The following is a 16084-nucleotide window of genomic DNA, read 5'->3' on the forward strand; positions in this document are numbered from 1 at the left end:
TCGTTGTAACGAGGACACAAATGTCCGACGTTTTGTTCCCCTTATGCTGGTGCCATTGATGATTCACCCCATCATCTTCCTCAGTTGAATTACGGGTGCTGTTGCTTTTGGCCGAATATTGTTACACGAGTCATGCCCTCATTCCTTCCATCAAAAGTCCAGAATTGAAGTCACTGAGTTTCCTTTGTAACTTAAGAGTGTCGACACGAGATTCGTAAATACTTGGATTCCCACCGGTTTCTGTCCTACCAGCTGACCAATAGTGTGGCATCCAGGTGATCTTCCAGTCTCTCAGTTTATCACTCCTTTCAGGTTTTACAATGGTTCAGTGTTCTATCGATACCAATTTCCTTGCCGCGCGGGATTAGACGAGCGGTCATGGATTGTGCGGCTGGTCCCGGCGGAGGTTCGAGTCTTCCCTCGGGCATGGGTGTGTGTGTTTGTCCTTAGGATAATTTAGGTTAAGTAGTGTGTAAGCTTAGGGACTGATGACCTTAGCAGTTAAGTCCCATGAGATTTCACACACATTTGAACATTTTTGAACTAATTTCCTTAAAGGTGCAGCACTTGCCCGTTTCTAACAGAATCAGTGCAGTATCAACCTGTGACCTGTTTAGAAAAGAACGAAAACCGAAAAGGATTTTGTCATTAGCAGATAGCCCAACGCCATGCCTGTGCTCCAAAGTTGCTTGTAGGTAAATAGTTTCACACCAGTATACGAGGTCTGTTTAAAATATTCCGGAACTTTGTCCATAAAATTTTTCTGCGCCTCCCCTTCACTTTCTGTGCATGGCATCCTTCGAAATACTCTCCTCCACAACTGATACATAGATTCTAACCGCCGTTTTCACTTCTCGGTAAGCCTCTTGTTGGATGCGAATTTTCTTTTATTTCATCTATTGTTGCAAATCTTCGTCCGTTCAATGGGGTTTTCAAATTTGGAAATAAGAAAATGTCCGCAGAGGTCAGGTCTGGAGAGTGCGGAGAATGAAGCAGTACAGTGACAGTTTTTTGTGCAGTAGTCACTCACCGATAGGGATGAATGTGTGAGTGCGTTATCTTGATGCAAGAGCCATGAATTGTTTAGTCACATTTTCCTTTTGTCCAGGCATCGCAACACGTCACGATAGTACCATCGATTAGTAGTTTATCCTGTGGCACGAATTCATGATGAACTAATCCTTCAGAGCCAAAGAAAACTATCAGCATAATTTTGACATTTGTCCCGACCTGACGAGCCCTTTTTGGTCTTGGAGAACCTTTCCCGACCCATTGTGAGTACTGAACCATGGTCTCAACATCATAACCACAGACCCACGTCTCATCACTTTTTATGATTCTCTGAAGGTACAGCTCGTTTTCATTAGCGCGATCCGAAAGCTCTTCATAGATTTCGATGCGGTCTTTCTGGTCTTACCGGCCGGCGTGGCCGAGCGGTTCTAGGCGCTACAGTCTGGAGTCACGCGACCGCTACGGTTGCAGGTTCAAATCCTGCCTCGGGCGTGGATGTGTGTGATGTCCTTAGGTTAGTTAGGTTTAAGTAGTTCTGAGTTCTAGGAGACTGATGACCTCAGAAGTTAAGTCCCATAGTGCTCAGAGCCATATTTTTTGGTCTTGACTCACGAGTCATGGGAAGAACTGAAGGGGCAACAAGATGCAGTCCAAGATGCTGTGTCTGGATTTCATGACATGATCCTACTGAAACGTTACATTCTTCTGCAGTCTCTCTGACAGTCAGTTTTCGATTGGCACGCACAATTCCGTTCACGTTCCTGACTTGAGCGTTGTCGGTAGAAGTCAAAGGATGCACTGAATGAGCGTCATCTTTAACTTCCGTCGGCCATTTTTAAACCGTGTGCACCATTCGTAACACTGAGTACGGCTTAAGCATTAATTACCATAGGCTCCCAGCATTATTTGGTGTCTCTGTAAGGGTTTTCTTGGGTTTCACGCAAAATTTAATGTGGATGTGTTGCTCCTCTATCTCTACCGTCTTGAAATTCGCAAACTGCGTGACACAACGTTCTACTCAATACAGCACTGAACAATAATTAACAGACAGACTACAGTGAAACTTCCTGCAGCTACACATTAAACACGGGGGTCTGCAGGGATACCAACCGCATTTATACCCGCAAATATTGGGTCTGATATGAACAGCATTTACCTGGATAACTCAATTTTTGTTAGTGTTATAGTTGCAAAAATAACTGACTGACAAAATTCTGGACTGCACAACAATATTGTTCAAGGCATAGTAGGAGTTGCTGTGATTAATAAAGGTGATAAAAGCAAATTAAGACAGTGGAAAAAAGTTTTCAGCTTGATTGACTGACAAATGACAGGAACAAAAATTAAAAGATATGGAGTATTGAAATAAGCACTGGAGATAGGAGGGATAGCTGCATGTGTTAGCAGACCACTTCCACGATTTGAAACATTAGATGCAATCGCTGGGGTACACAGTTTCCATCCTGGGGTGGGGGTGGGGGGGGGGAGGGCGGGGGAGGGGCTGGAGGGTAAGTAAGGGTACAGTATCAGGGAATGCATCCAGTCACCATCGACTACTAACATTGCCAAATTCAAATTAACGTGCCAATCTGTGAAGCTATGGGATAGAACTAGGAAAAAAAGGAGAAGAATGAAATAAGAATCAGCAGTGGGCTGTACAGAATTTAAAGACAATGATAGTGGCTGCCTTGAGTGGCTGTGTTGGGGGAAGTCCCAGAACAATCATTGGCACTGGCGATGAGTATGCGGGTAGAATCTGTTTGAGACATGAGATTGCTGCAGATTTACGTAATTAGAACTGCTGCTCAGAATGAAGTGGTTCTGAGCAGGATCTTTGTCCTTGATGGGGAACTGTAACTCCTGGAAGTGTGAAGCATATGGTTGGTCAAACTCTCTGGCTGGGGGTATTCTGTAACACATTAATAGTAAAGTAGCCACTCAAGGTATTGATGTTACCATCTTTGATAAGCTGGTCGCACTGCTAGCAAGCCAGAGAAGTGCCTTCCTTATCTGGGAGCAAATAGAAATAGTACAAGGATGTCAATGCATCAGATGTGAATATATGTGCAATTTAATAGCCTAAATTATGATGCAGAAACATCTAACAAAGAAGGCTGTCATCATATTTCAGTTGGACACCTACAAAGCATAAATTCCCGAAGGATTATTGATTTTGCTAATTTTGTTGTTGTTCTACATCTGTGCATATGTATGAGACTCTTCACCTAACAGTGAGCTCTATGCTGCTTCTCTAAGATCTTCACAGTGATTCTCTCTCCTATGCCATATTTATCATCTTATGAAATCTTTACAGCATTTGACTTCTTACAAGTGTTCCTTACAATAAGGGTGAATGGTATGCAGACACAATAAAAATGTGATAATATGATACTGCTGATACTGTTCTGTGAGTCATCAATATTTCCCTGTAATTTTTATGAAAGTGTTCATATTTTTCAGCATTTTAAAGTAAATAAATGTTTCTATAATTGTAATAATAATGCTCACAAATGGTACAGTTTTGAACAATGTCCATCAATACCAGAATTTGTGTGTTAGAAATACATTTAATTTCATACACTATGTGATCAAAAGTATCTGGGCACCTGGCTGAAAATGACTTGAAAGTTCGTGGCACCCTCCATCGGTAATGATGGAATTCAGTATGGTGTTGGCCCACCCTTAGCCTTGATGACAGCTTCCACTCTTGCAGGCATATGTTCACTCAGGTGCTGGAAGGTTTCTTGGGGAATGGCAGCCCATTTCTCTTGGAGTGCTGTACTTAGGAGAGATGTCAATGTCGGTTGGTGAGGCCAGGCTCAAAATCGGCATTCCAAAACATCCCAAAGGTGTTCTATAGGATTAAAGTCAGGACTCTGTACAGGCTAGTCCATTACAGGGATGTTATTGTTGTGTAACCACTCCACCACAGGCTGTGCATTATGAACGTTTGATCATGTTGAAAGGTGCAATCGTCATCCCCAAATTGCTCTTCAACAGTGGGAAGCAAGAAGGTGCTTAAAACATCAATGTAGGCCTATGCTGTGATAATGCTATGCAAAACAACAAGTGGTGCAAGCCCCCTCCATGAAAAACATGACGACACCGTAACATCACCACCTCCGAATTTTACTGTTGGCACTACAACGCTGGCAGATGATGATCACCAGACATTCGCCTTACCCACACCCTGCCTTCAGATCGCCACATTGTGTACCATGATTCATCACTCCACACAACATTTTTCCAATGTTCAATTGTCCATTGTTTTTGCTCCTGACATCAAGCAAGGCATCGCGTGGTATTTACCACTGTGATGAGCAGCCGCTTGATCATGAAATCCAAGTTTTCTCACCTCTCGCCTAACTGTCATAGTATTTGCACTGGATCCTGATGCAGTTTGGAATTCCTGTGTGATGGTCTGAATTGACATCTGCCTATTACACATTACAACCCCCTTCAACTGTCAGTGGTATCTGTCAGTCAACAGATGAGGTCGGCCTGTACGCTTTTGTGCTGTACGTGTCCCTTCACATTTCCACTTCACTATCACATCAGAAACAGTGGGCCTAGGGATGTAAAGGAATGTGGAAATCTCGCATACAGACATATGACACAAGTGACACCCAGTCACCTGACCCTGTTAGAAGTCCATGAGTTCTGTGGAGTGCCCAATTCTGCTCTCCCACGATGTCTAATGACCACTGAGGTTGCTGATATGGAATATCTGGCAGAAGGTGGCAGCACAATGCACCTAATATGAAAAACGTATGTTTTTGGGGGTGCCTGGATACTTTTGATCACATAGTGTATCAGTATTTAATGGTATTTTTTACTTTTTCCATGTTTCTGTTTATTCAAAAATCCTTATGGTGGTTTATTCAGAGATCCTCATGGTGGTTGCTTCTATTTTTTTAAGGAACCAAAATTTGAAACAGTTACAAGAGAGACTGTGGAGACCTTCATGGGACACCGTCCACAAAAAGTGATTACCTCTGAAAAGAGAGATGTTATCAAAGGAATGCCACAGGATCTACTTGCCTCACTTCCTGGCACACCTTCGCAAAATGGTATGGAATGATTCCTAATTTTGTAGCCTTGTATTTGTACTTTTACATGCGTGTTTTCCTTCATGCACATGAGTCACATCACAATTATTTTTACATGCACATATGGTTATCATAGAGATATATCTGGCATTGATTTTGATTATCTTTTAGTCTTATCGTTCTTTTCATCAGCAGATGTGTATGTTGGCCTGGTTGTGTGATTCATAATAATTCTTGGGATGACAGTTCCTTCCATTTGTGCTGTGTGGCAACACATATAATTCATACTAAAATTCTTAACATAAGAAACATAGGGAGAAAGCATCAATTACAAAATTACTCAAAAAAATGCACTATGTTGCATCTGTTGGTTTTCTATTAACTCCATACATGTTATAAAAATGGATGTATGTACACTGGTCAGCCAGAACATTATGACAACTGACCTATTATTGATATAAACCTGTCCAGGCAATAGCAGCATCAGCTGGTGAGGAATGACTGCTAGTCAAACACACACATGGTGTATGTAGAATCAGTAAGCATGCTGTCTGTTTGTGGAATGGGGAGGTGTATGATCTATCCGTTTTTGACCAAGGGCAGTTTGTGATCACTGGAGGCTTGGGATGAGCATTTCAGAAACTGCATAACTCGTCGGTTGTTCTAGGAGTACTATGGTGAGTGTCTTCAGCATTTGACAATACCAAGGAGAAACCATGTCCAGATGTCATGGGGTTGGGTGGTCACCCCTCATTACAGATGTCAGACATCGTAGGTTGGGCAGACTAGTAAAACAGGACAGGTGGTGACTGTGGTGTAACTAACATAATAATTTAATGCTGGGCAGAATATAAGTGTGTCTGAACACACAGTGCACCGAACACTCCTAATAGTGGACCTCCACAGCCAACAAACCATGCATATGCCAGTGATAACAACAAGAGATTGGCAACTATGACTGAAATGGTCATAAGACCATTGACACTGGACGTTGGCACAGTGGCAGAGCATTGCATGCTCTGATGAACCTAATAACTTCTTATGCTCTGGGAAACATTCGTGTGGGCATCCTTGGGTTCAATGGAGCTCATGCATGGCACCATGGTGTCCAAGGAGTATTGTAGACTGGTTGCAGACAATATACACCCCTTCATGATGATCATGTTTCCTGATAGCAGTGGCATTTTTCAGTGAGATAATGCACCATGTCATAAGGCCAAGAGTGTTATGGAGGGGTTTGAAGAACACGGTCGTGAGTTCCAATTGACGTGCTTGCCTCCCAACTCACCAGATCGGAACCCGATTGGACACAGCTGGGCTGTGTTTGAACGTGGCATCAGAGCTCATTGCCCTCTCCTCAGAATTTATGGGAATTAGGTGACTTTGGTGTGCAGATGTTACGCCAACTCTCTTCAGTGACCTACCAAGCCTCAAGGGTTCCTTGCCATGACACGTTGCCTCAGTTACCTGTACCAAAGGTAGACATACTATTTGGTAGGTGCTCAGAATGTTCTGGCTCATCAGTGCACGTGTGTATGTTCAACATGGTACACATATCCCTTACTGTTAGGTAACAATGACTGTGGGGATAATAACCATCTACCTATCAGTTCAGGATATAAGATGTCATGAACACTAAAATGCGCGAAAAACTGCCGCATTGTGCATGATATTTAAATTTATTACTTCTTTCCTACTAACTGTATTCACAATATATTTCACAGAGAATGCCTACATAAACTGCTGAATCTACATACACAAATATGTCATAAACACTGAGTAAGAAACCCTGATACCTAGCAACCCTTTTGACAGCTTTCAATTGTGACACTCAAATGGCTGTAGGCAAAAAGCAATAGCCGTCTTCAGAGCTAGGAAGAGCCGTTGCCATAGAGATCTTTACAAACAATTTGTATACTGTACTTATGCATTTGTGTATTATGCATAGCTTGCTGTATTTTCCTGGCCTCTACATAAGCAATTAAAAAAGCTGTGTCTCTGTATTTTATTTTACAGGAACTTCAAAATTTCGTTCTCCTAGTGTATCTCCAGATATTCCCTCACCAAAGGTAAATTTACAACTAAAGCAGAAACACTTTAGTAGTTATATAAATAGCATTTGACTGCTGTGCTTTCTGTGTAGTACAGCTTATGACTACATGAAAATGTAGACTGGTATCAAGGAGCCATATACAGTTTGTAAACATCTGCAATATTTCAGTTAAAGGCAATGAAGTTTGGCCTACTTTAGTTCTTTTAATACATTATGTAATCAAAAGTATCCGGACACCTATTAGTGAACAGTAGTATAGGGTATGTTCACCCTTTGCTTTTATGATAGCTTAAATTCTGCTGGGTACATTTTCAATTAGGTGCCTGAATGTCTGTGGAGGAATGTACATTTTTCGTCAAGAGCTAAAACTAGAGAAGGAGAGTGATGCTGGGCACAGGGGTCTGAAGCTAAGTCAACATTCTAACTCATTTTAACAATTCCTTAATATTCAGGCTATGACTCTGGGCAGGCTAGTACATTATAGGATTGATATCGTCCACCAATTATTGCCTCGCAGGGTGTATTGTTACACTGATACAAACTATCATCATCTCCCGACTGTTCCTCTACTATACACAGTACACAATGCTGTAAAAAGTGGTCATATCCTTTCACATTTAGTATTTTCTTAAGCACAATAAGACGACCATAACCTAACAATGAAAAACGTTCCCATACCATTACACCGTCTCCTCCTTATCTCACTGTTGGCAATACACATGATGGCAGTTAATGTTCTCCAGGTATCCGACACACCCAAACCCTTCTGTCAAATTGCCACAAGTTATAGCATGACTCATCACTCCAAATCATTCATTTCAACCACTGTTCAGTGGTGCTGCTCTTTACACAACCTCAAGCGTCGCTTAGCATTGACTACAGAGATGTGCGACTTGTGACACACTGCTTGACCACTGTACCCCCCTATTTTTAACTCGCTACGCACAGTCATTGTGTTAGCTGGATTTCTGCAGCAGTTTGGTACTCGTGAGTGATTCATTCCACTGATTTCATGCGATCTTTTACAACCACCTTCACAGTGCTAAACAGTCGCTGTCCATTGGTATATGTAGTCTGCGTGGTTGTGGTTTAGCTATGGTTGTTCCTTCATATTTACACTTCACAATCACATCACAACAATAAACTTGGGCAGATTTAGTGGGGTTGAAATGTCCCAGTGACTAGTCCAAGTTCAAGGTCACGTAGCTCTCCTGACTGACCGAGTCTGTTGTTACTGCTACTCTACTGACAACACAACACTTGCTGCATCCTTTTATACTGGTGGTTCCATCTCTCAAGACATCTGCTGGTCAATTTCACATTACAGAGGGCTGCCCGGATACTTTTGATCATGTAGTGCATCTATAAGACAGAAGCAAATATATATGATGTGAATTATGGCACAGTTAATACTATCATCAACTTTGTTACAGAAAGCTGAAACGCAGCTGAGTTTACTGAAATCAAGATTGAAGCCTGTTAGTCCAACAACAAATGGTGCAGCATCAACTGAATCTATGGAAAGTGATGCTGATTTTGCAACAGATTGTCTTAATGCCCATAATGAGTACAGAGAGAAGCATGGTGTTCCACCCTTGAGGCTAAGCAAGAAGGTGATTTTAACTCCTTCAAATAAAATAAGGCAAATCAATCCTGCTGGCAAAACTGATTAAAAATACTTATTCACTAATATGAAATGCTTAAAGTAGTCTTGTGGCATTGTTGGCTGGATGACATTCATTTACCAAACTGGAAAGATTGTATCAAAGGAAAATTCTGGGCATTGTTGGCTGGATGACATTCATCTACCAAACTGGAAAGATTGTATCAAAGGAAAATTTCGTTGAGAAAAACTTATGAGAGGCATGTGTGCAATGTGTAACTCATTTTACCCATCTTTCATGTGACAGTAGTAGGTACTTATGTGTAACTATTTCTGTTCTAATACAATGCACTTCTTTAACATTTTTTGAGAAATCAAAGCCTGTTGAATATCATATGGGAGCATCTATATCTTCAGCATTACTGGCTGAGGCAATAGACTAGATGTTAGCCCCTACTGCATTTGAGACTTGTCATTATTTGTTATTATTCTTCAGTTGCTGTTGGATGTCATGGTAATGGCTCCATTTTTAAAACACAGAAATAAACAAGTCTCCTGAGTGGTTCACTAGCAAATAGACCAATTCTAATATTGAAGTGACATATTCTGTAATGCAACAGGTAGGAAAGTTGCCAACCACAGCCCATTCCACAAATAGTGGACACAGCTACTTTCCGTTGATGCTCCGAAAGAATTACTAATACATTGTACATTACTCAAAGCAGGTATAGAACAGAATCACTTCACTGTGATTTGTGCATGAATAAAGGTTCATTTTTATAAAGAATCTTTATTATATCTTGCCATGAATGTACCACTATGATATCATTATTCATATTATTTTCATTGTTGTTGTTGTTGCTGTTGCTTTTCCATTCTGAAGAAATGTAATTCATTGTGGTGATGTAAGTGTTTGGTGGAAGATTAGACTTGAGTGCAGCATGGGCAGACTTGCATTCTGCCAGTTCAGCCAGTTGCACACATGTCACGCACTATTTGACAGCTACTTTTCTCATGGTACTGAATAGGATCATAAAACTTCAAATCTCAATTTGCATAAATGCTTCAAAAGTATTTTCTACATCTAAGTTTGTACTACAGTCACGTGAAAGGTGAACAAAGTTGGTCACCCAGTTTGTATATAGTTCTCTTGAGAGTGGCATGCCCTACTTTTCTAATCTTCACCAAACTATCCTTCTCTTTTCCCCAAGGTTAGAACTAATAGTTCTGCAAACTGGGATAGTTTCTTGTACTTAATTTCTTTGTATCGTTAATACAAGAAGTTTACCTCCTGAAATTAGGCAGTGACCCTGCCATTCTGTTTTATGATTTTAAAAATTGGAAATATTTTCTTTTATTATTCATTGTTATGTCCTCCTTAAAAAATATCGTACAATAACTCCAGCTATTTACTAACAGAGGTTATTTGGAAATGTTCAACTTGGACATACCCATTTTGAATTCTGGTGGTAGAAGTTTTTTACCACTAGTACATTAGTTGCAGGAGGGTAGCAGGAACTGGGGGGGTGGGGAGTGAACTGGTTAAGTAAAGTTTCTGATCTCTAGGTTGTACACCCTGTGTTAAATAGCAAACCACTCTGTAGTTTCTCATGAAGTAAGTACACATACATGTTAATGGCGACCACTAAATGTACGCACCACAAAATTATTGTAATCCCAGATTTATGTCATCTACAAAATCTGGTTAAATATGTTTTGTTCATATATGACATAGCTGCTTTCACAGGTAGCCCTGCCTCTGTTCAGACAGGATAGGCCTTAACAGGTCTAGAGCAGGAAGTGCTGGATGTGTGGATTGGGTAAATCTTGCAGTAGGTCTGCCACAAGCGTATGAACCTATGGAGACAGGTTGGAAAAGGAAGTGGCATAGAGATGAACTAGGATGTTGTGTAGGTTGGGTGGGTAATGGAACGCCACTTGAGGAGTGTGGGAAGGATATGTGGTAAGATGTGCCTCATTTCAGAGCATGATGATACATAATCAAAATCTTGGTGAAGGATATTGTTCAATTTTTTTAGCCCAGTGTGGTACTGGTTGACAATGGGTGCTCCTTTGTAGGTGATTCTTCTGAGTAGTACCAGTCCACACATCAAACTGCAACTGGTGTCTAATTCAATTGTATGATGATAATAGAAAATCCAGGATGGAATGTGACAATATTGTGAAAAGGAAGTTGCTACTCGCCATATAGCAGAGATGGTGAGTTGCAGATAGGCACCACAAAAAGACTGTCACAAATATAGCTTTTGGCCAGTAAGGCCTCTGTCAAAATTAGATGACAAATGCACACATACACTCTCACATAAACACAACTCACACACTGAGTTTTTGTTGTGTCTGTATGCGATTGAGCATCTCTTCTGTAAGGTGAGTAGCAACTTTCCTTTTCACAATATTTTACCATGATAATTTTCATCTGCCAATAATTAATTGTCAGTCAGGGAAATATGCTGTTCCATCTCTTCCAAATGCTGTCTCATCTCAAAATGAGACTGGACCATGGACCAGCAGATAGTGCAATAAATCACTGGTGGAAAGTAGTTGTATCATTGGTTAACAGCAGGTGAAAGGTGCTGTATAGATTGAATCTGACACAAATATGAGGGTTGGAACTTTAATAATGGCAACTATTTATTTATTTATCTATTTATTTCTCTGTGCTGTTCATTTATGGAACACAGCCTGCGACCAGCTTAGAGACAGAAGTGATGACACTTTCTGCAGGACCTGACCATCATTTTGCAGGACAATGCTCAAGCACATACAGTGCAAGCTGTTAATGATTTGTTTGACTGATGGGGCTGCTAAGTGCTATACCACCTACTGCACTCCCCTGACTTAAGCCCTCGTGAGTTCAACTCGATTTCTAAACTGAAGGAAATACATCACGGCATTCGCTCCAGAACTGCTACATATTCGTCTGGCAATAGACTGCGCCACTCAAACTGTCAACACAACTGGCACTGCTAAGAGTATCTTAAGACTTCCACATCAGTGGAAATGGGTTATACACAGTGCTGGTGACTACTTTGAAGGTCAGTAAAATTTTGAAACGTGTATATATTTTGTATGAGCTGTAAATAAATAGTTGCCACTATTAAAGTTCCAACCCTTGTATTTGGAAGTACCATGAAATACCCTCTGTGTAGTACCGTAAGATGTATTATGTGCGATGACAAGAAGTTGTGTACTGATACTTGGCTTGATCTTGATCAGTAGCCTACAGAATGTGGTCCTTCTGTTATGTGTACAACTAGGTCTTGGTATATCTCCTTCCACTGTTCAAAGCACTACAGACTCTGTCTCAGGAATATGATGGTAAGCAGCAGCAGCAGATGTTGCACGACTGTGCTGCCTTCTGTCTGGAAACATATTGTGACACAGCTGTGCAACCTAACATACATTACCATTTTCAGCTTTACATAGGTTCAATGACAAATGAAATTAGTCCAGCCTCTTTTCATGAAACATATTTATTAATCATAACATGCATATTTCATAACAATGACAGCCATTTTCCTAAATATTTATACAGCCACTGGTAACAAGACGCCACTTACAGTATTAAGACTGTCATAAACCTTATAACAAAGATGCCTCAAAAACAGACTGATGGTATATTGACAATACAGAGGGACCTAGAGAAAGCATGTATTTGCTGGCCGTGATATTGTTGCACTTGCTCTCCTGTGGGCATTAAAGGAAACATGAGGTGATGTCACAGTAAACAATTAAAGTGGCAATCAAGGAAAACACATCATATTGTGAATACTTCGAAGACAGTTGTGCATATACTACCAAGTGGTTCAGCATGTCCTCTTCAGATATCTTTGTAAAAAAATCACAATAAGCCAATCAAAACACCATCACTCCCAGGTGCAATAATATTTTGATCAGCTAATAACACAGAAGCAACAATAATAATGTAGCCATGCCTGTCATTATTTGCACTCATCATCAGTATCTATGCTGTAGAATGAAGCTAAGAGGACATGTTTCTAGCGAATTTTGATTTCTGCCACCCATTTAGTCTTCTGGTAAGGTAACTTATATTTTCTCCATCTGATCAAATATTTGCATCTTTTTTCCTCATTCTACTCCTTGTGTTTAAGTTACTAATAACTGAAAATATTTTGATTTAGTCCCTGACTTATTTGATTATACAGGCTGTGTTCAATATGTAAATGAAGTAAAGCAATGTTCTGTCAAGTAAAGTAAACCTCTGAGCTTAATTTTTAGAGACGTAAAAGAAGTAAAATATATCCTTTACATAAGAGCAGAGAGAATTTCCAATTTCTACGGACACACAACTCTGTTCAGGGGAAAATGAATAATTCTGTACACACCAGCCTCCTTCTGAAATTTGCATTGTCTCCCAGTCAAATTTGTTATTGCTGCTAAAGGTTTCACTGTTTCCTCCTACAGCTGTGTAAGTACAGTGAAGAATGGGCCAAGCATCTTGCCCAGAAAGGTCACTCAGAACATCGACAAAACTCTGATTATGGAGAAAACATTTTCTGCAGTTGGTCATCTAGTGGAGCTCACAAAGTCACTGGGAGAGAGCCTGTTGATCACTGGTACAGTGAAATAAAGGATCATCCTTTTGGGAGAGAACCACGTGATTTAAAATCAGGTAATTATCCTGGAATGAATTTCATAAGAAGAAAAATTAAGAGTAACAACATGACTGTAATTTTGAGGGTCAGAGCGCAATTGGCAGATTGAGTGTTTCTGTTGTATTTAAGTAATATTCAAAAGGACTGGAAATTTAATATTAGTTGTATGAGTTTCTGAATTTTAAGTTTTGTTCAGCAAATGAAAAATATTTTGATTGTGCGTTTGTTGTAAAAAATGCATAATGAATATATTATTCTTGAAATTGATACTGTAGATGTGAGTCCTCAGAATTAAAATGTATATACTAGTAAAATTTATATTTCAGTAACCTCATTCATAAAAGTTATCTGAGGTAAAGCACACTCCCAAGGCTTATTAGAGAGTTAACTGAGAAAAATGGATCATCAGGAAACTCACTCTTCTTTTTTTGTGTCATCATTCTTCTGACTGGTTTGATGTGGCCCACTACAAATTCCTCTCCTGTGCAACCTCTTCATCTCAGAGTAGCACTTGCACCCTACATTCTCAATTATTTGTTGTATGTATTCCAGTGTCTGTCTTCCTCTACAGTTTTTACCCTCTGGTACCATGGAAGTCATTCCCTGATGTCTTAACAGATGTCCTATCATCCTGTCTCTTCTCCTTGTCAGTGTTTTACACATATTCCTTTCCTCTCTGATTTTGTGCAGAATCACCTCATCCCTTACCTTAACAGTCCACCTAATGTTCAACATTTGTCTGTAGCACCACATCTCAAATGCTTTGCTTCTCTTCTGTTCCGGTTTTCCCACAGCCCATGTTTCACTACCATACAATGGTGTGCTCCAAACATACATTCTCAGGAATTTCTTCATCAAATTAAGAACTATGTTTGATAATAGTAGACTTTTCTTGGTGAGGAATGCCTTTTTGCCAGTGATAGTCTGCTTTTGATGTACTCCCCGCTCCATCCATCATCAGTTATTTTGCTGCCTAGATCGCAGAATTCCTTAACTTCATCTACTTCATGACCTGTAATCCTGATTTTAAGTTTCTCGCTGTTCTCATTTCTGCTACTTCTCATTACTTTGGTCTTTCTCCAATTTACTCTCAATCCATATTCTGTACTTATTAGACTGTTTATTCCCTTCAGCAGATCATGTAATTCTTCCTCATTTTCACTGAGGATAGCAATGTCATCAGTGAATCATGTCCTTGATACCCTTTCACCATAAATTTTAATCCCACTCTGGAACCTTCTTTTATTTCTATAATTACTTCTTTGATGTACAGGTTGAATAGTAGGGGTAAAAGGCTACATCCTTGAATTATGCCCTTTTTAGTCCGAGCACTTCATTCTTGGTCATCCAATGGCTCTTGTACATATTGTATATCACATGTCTCTCCCTATAGATTTTTCTCAGAATTTTGAACATCTTGCACCATTTTACATTATTGAACACTTTTTCTATGTTGATACATCCTATGAACTTGTCTTGATTTTTCTTTAGTTTTGCTTCCATTACCAACCACAACATCAGAATTGCCTCTCTGGTGCCTTAACATTTCCTAAAACTGAACTGATTGCCATCTAACGCATCCTCAATTTTCTTTTTCATTCTTCTGTATATTATTCTTGTCAGCAACTTGGACACTTGGGCTGTTGTTAAGCTGATTGTGCAATAATTCTTGCACTTGTCAGCTCTTGCAGTCTTCAGAATTGTTTTGGTGATGTATTTCCAAAAGTGAGGTGGTATGTCACCAGACTCGTATATCCTATACACCAGTGTGAACAGGTATAAAATCAGTAAGGCTATATGTCATACAGATCACCTTTTACTATCATTACATTAAATTTTAAATTTTTTTAATAATACGTCTACTTTAAATGATATTATTTGTTTGTTTCTTAAAATTAATTATCAGAGGTGATGTATGATTTACATGATTAAAAATATCTTTAAACATTTGCAGGGCACTTTAGCCAGGTTGTATGGAGAGACAGTGAGGAGCTAGGAGTAGCAGTGGCACGAAGTCGCAATGGCCAAGTTTTTGTTGTTGCAAACTATTCACCACCAGGCAATTTCCTTGGAAGCTTTGCTGAAAATGTACCACCACTGGGGTATGTACCTAGTCAAACCTAGACATTAGAATTCAGTAACTTCTGTTCATATAGCTGATAGTTTTAATGTTTCTGTTTATCATTTCCAGTTAAAACAAACTTGAGCAATTTTTAGATGTTACTTCATTTGAGTAGTTGGATCTCTTCTTTAATTCTGAGTGCTCAAGTTATGTTAAGTATGAGATATCCATATACTGAAATCAAGTAACAAAATAGAGAATTATGGACACCATATATTGCAGCCTCATGACTTGGGAGTATGCATTCCTCCTATGTGAGAGAGAAATTTTGTCTAGTTAAAGAAATATACCATATCATTTTATATTAAATCTACAGTTCAGATTCAGACATACCTTAGGACATGCACTATACATGACAAACAATATACTGAAGTCTGGGAAATTATATTAAAAATTACTCAAAACAGAAACAGAGTTGGTGGCAATTCAAAACAAATGGCAGTTCATGGAAGTTGAACATAATTGACATGAAGATTATTGTGAGAGAAGCAATGAACTTAAAATAAAAATTTTATTGTCCAAACTGACTAAGTCTGAGAAAGATTTGCTTCTTAATGAAATCAGTTAATTATATCATGTCTCCAGTTGTTTGTGCAAGACATAGGCACT

At 39.6% G+C, this 16084-nt stretch overlaps 1 protein-coding gene across 4 annotated transcripts in view; it reads left to right on the plus strand.

Moving 5' to 3' along the window:
* LOC126197083 (uncharacterized) overlaps nt 1–16084 on the plus strand; it is a 576613-nt gene that overhangs the window by 525629 nt on the left and 34900 nt on the right. For all 4 annotated transcript variants that reach the window (XM_049934616.1, XM_049934613.1, XM_049934615.1 and 1 more), the window contains exons 3-7: nt 4931–5081; nt 7077–7129; nt 8547–8726; nt 13163–13370; nt 15308–15455. In XM_049934616.1, coding sequence (XP_049790573.1) covers nt 4931–5081; nt 7077–7129; nt 8547–8726; nt 13163–13370; nt 15308–15455 — 740 coding nt within the window. The remainder of the gene's footprint in view (nt 1–4930; nt 5082–7076; nt 7130–8546; nt 8727–13162; nt 13371–15307; nt 15456–16084) is intronic.

Source organism: Schistocerca nitens, chromosome 1 (assembly GCF_023898315.1).
Source record: "Schistocerca nitens isolate TAMUIC-IGC-003100 chromosome 1, iqSchNite1.1, whole genome shotgun sequence".
Lineage (NCBI taxonomy): Eukaryota > Metazoa > Arthropoda > Insecta > Orthoptera > Acrididae > Schistocerca > Schistocerca nitens.